Below are 2,500 nucleotides of genomic sequence, written 5' to 3'. Positions count from 1 at the left end.
GTGCAAGAGTTCAGCCATCTGGGAAACATCAACATCAGGATCCAAACTTTTCCTGTCCTCGATTCTCAGTCTCTCTCCATATCTGTGTTTCTCTCTTCATCTCTCTGTGTTTCTCTCTCCATATCTGTGTTTCTCTCTCCATATCTGTGTTTCTCTCTCCATCTCTCTGTGTTTCTCTCTCCATATCTGTGTTTCTCTCTCCATCTCTCTGTGTTTTTCTCTCCATATCTGTGTTTCTCTCTTCATCTCTCTGTGTTTCTCTCTCCATATCTGTGTTTCTCTCTCCATCTCTCTGTGTTTCTCTCTTCATCTCTCTGTGTTTCTCTCTCCATATCTGTGTTTCTCTCTCCATCTCTCTGTGTTTCTCTCTTCATCTCTGTGTCTCTCACTATTTGTCATTATTTTTGGTCTCTTTTTTCTTTTCTTTTTTCCTTTTTCTATTGTTTGACTTATCGTCTTCATTTCTCATATATTTCTATCTCGCCCTATTGTCTCTCTTTCTCTCTCTCTGCATTCTTTCTCTTTCCCCCCTTTTTCTGAAACTCTCAATCTTTGTTGTTTGTCTTGCTTCCATTTTTTATTCTTCTTTCTCACTTATCTCTGACGTCCTACGATTCTCCTCCCCTTTCTCTCTCTCTCTCTCTCTCTCTCTCTCTCCTCTCTCTCTCTCTCTCTCTCTCTCTCTCTCTCTCTCTCTCTCTCTCTTTCTCTCCTCCTCCTTTTCCTTGTAGCTGTTACTCTCTCCCTACATCCCCTCTCACTACTCTCTTTCCTGACGTCCTCGGTGGAGGACAGTGTGTGTACAGCAGTGTGAGTGTGTGACTGTGTGTGTGAGTGAGTGTGTGTCTGTGTGTGTATCAGTGAAGATCACCATGCTAACACACTCAGCCCGGGTTTCTCTTTCTCTCCTCGCTTTATTTCTGCTGCTGGACCTCACTGGAGTTGGAGGATCTTTAATCGGAGCGAGAGATGATAATGGGGAGGAGGAGAAGAGGAAGAACGAGACAGTTACAGGTACAGACCAATTTTTACTTTTCATCTCTTCATCCTGGATTCATGAGCATGTGGGTGTTTCAGTGAGAGCTCTGAGAGGAATACAACAAGTCCTGCTTGCTAAGCTAAAGTGTGTTTTACACAAATACTAAATGAGCACAACAACCTTTCATCCTTAAAACATCCTCACAACAACCTCACATCCTCAAAACTACCTCACAACAACCTTACATCCTCAAAACAACCTCACAGCAACCTCAAAACAACCTCACAACAACCTCACATCCTTAAAACAACCTCACATCCTTAAAACTACCTCAAAACAACCTCACAACAACCATACATCCACAAAACAACCTCACAGCAACTTAAAAACAACCTCACAACAACCTCACATCCTTAAAACAACCTCACATCCTTAAAACAACCTCACATCCTTAAAACTACCTCACAACAACCTCACATCCTTAAAACAACCTCACAACAACCATACATCCACAAAACAACCTCACAGCAACTTAAAAACAACCTCACAACAACCTCACATCCTTAAAACAACCTCACATCCTTAAAACAACCTCACATCCTTAAAACTACCTCATATCCTTAAAACAACCTCACATCCTTAAAACTACCTCACAACAACCTCACATCCTTAAAACAACCTCACAACAACCATACATCCACAAAACAACCTCACAGCAACCTCAAAACAACCTCACATCCTTAAAATTACCTCACAACAACCTCACATCCTCAAAACAACCTCACAACAACCTCACATCCTTAAAACAACCTCACATCCTTAAAACAACCTCACATCCTTAAAACTACCTCACAACAACCTCACATCCTTAAAACAACCTCACAACAACCATACATCCACAAAACAACCTCACAGCAACCTCAAAACAACCTCACATCCTTAAAACTACCTCACAACAACCTCACATCCTCAAAACAACCTCACAACAACCTCACATCCTTAAAACAACCTCACATCCTTAAAACAACCTCACATCCTTAAAACTACCTCACAACAACCTCACATCCTTAAAACAACCTCACAACAACCATACATCCACAAAACAACCTCACAGCAACCTCAAAACAACCTCACATCCTTAAAACTACCTCACAACAACCTCACATCCTTAAAACAACTGCACATCCTCAAAACAACCTCAAAACAATCTCACATCCTCACAACAACCTCACAACAAATCGATTCACAGCACAGCAACCCCACAACATCAAAACAACCATTTCACAACCTCACATAAAAATCACATCACAACAACATTACAGTGACCTCACATATCAACCTTACATCAAAACAACTTTATAACAACCTCACAACAGCCTCACAACATCACAACAGCCCACTTCCCAAAAATGCTCCCTGGAGTTTCCTGAAAGTGACTCTGATGGAGCTTCTTCATGATAGAGACTCCTGAGGAACAGAACCAGATCACTATAACAAATTAATCAGAGCCAATCAGAACAA

At 41.2% G+C, this 2,500-nt stretch overlaps 1 protein-coding gene and 1 long non-coding RNA gene across 2 annotated transcripts in view; one reads left to right on the top strand and one right to left on the bottom strand.

Moving 5' to 3' along the window:
• Nucleotides 1–664, bottom strand: part of LOC310733221 — an 8,150-nt gene extending 7,486 nt beyond the window's left edge. The window contains exon 1 of the long non-coding RNA XR_014535660.1: nt 1–664. This exon is cut by the window's left edge and continues 211 nt beyond it. This is a non-coding gene — a long non-coding RNA (uncharacterized lncRNA).
• Nucleotides 665–742: 78 nt separating this feature from the next.
• Nucleotides 743–2,500, top strand: part of aebp1b (AE binding protein 1b) — a 20,873-nt gene continuing 19,115 nt past the window's right edge. The window contains exon 1 of the mRNA XM_083554232.1: nt 743–1,014. Coding sequence (XP_083410358.1) covers nt 873–1,014 — 142 coding nt within the window. The 5' untranslated portion in view covers nt 743–872. The remainder of the gene's footprint in view (nt 1,015–2,500) is intronic.

This window comes from Silurus aristotelis (assembly GCF_946808225.1).
Source record: "Silurus aristotelis genome assembly, chromosome: 11".
Classification (NCBI taxonomy): domain Eukaryota; kingdom Metazoa; phylum Chordata; class Actinopteri; order Siluriformes; family Siluridae; genus Silurus; species Silurus aristotelis.
Note: the sequence above shows the minus strand (reverse complement) of the source record. Positions and strands in the feature narration are given on the sequence as shown.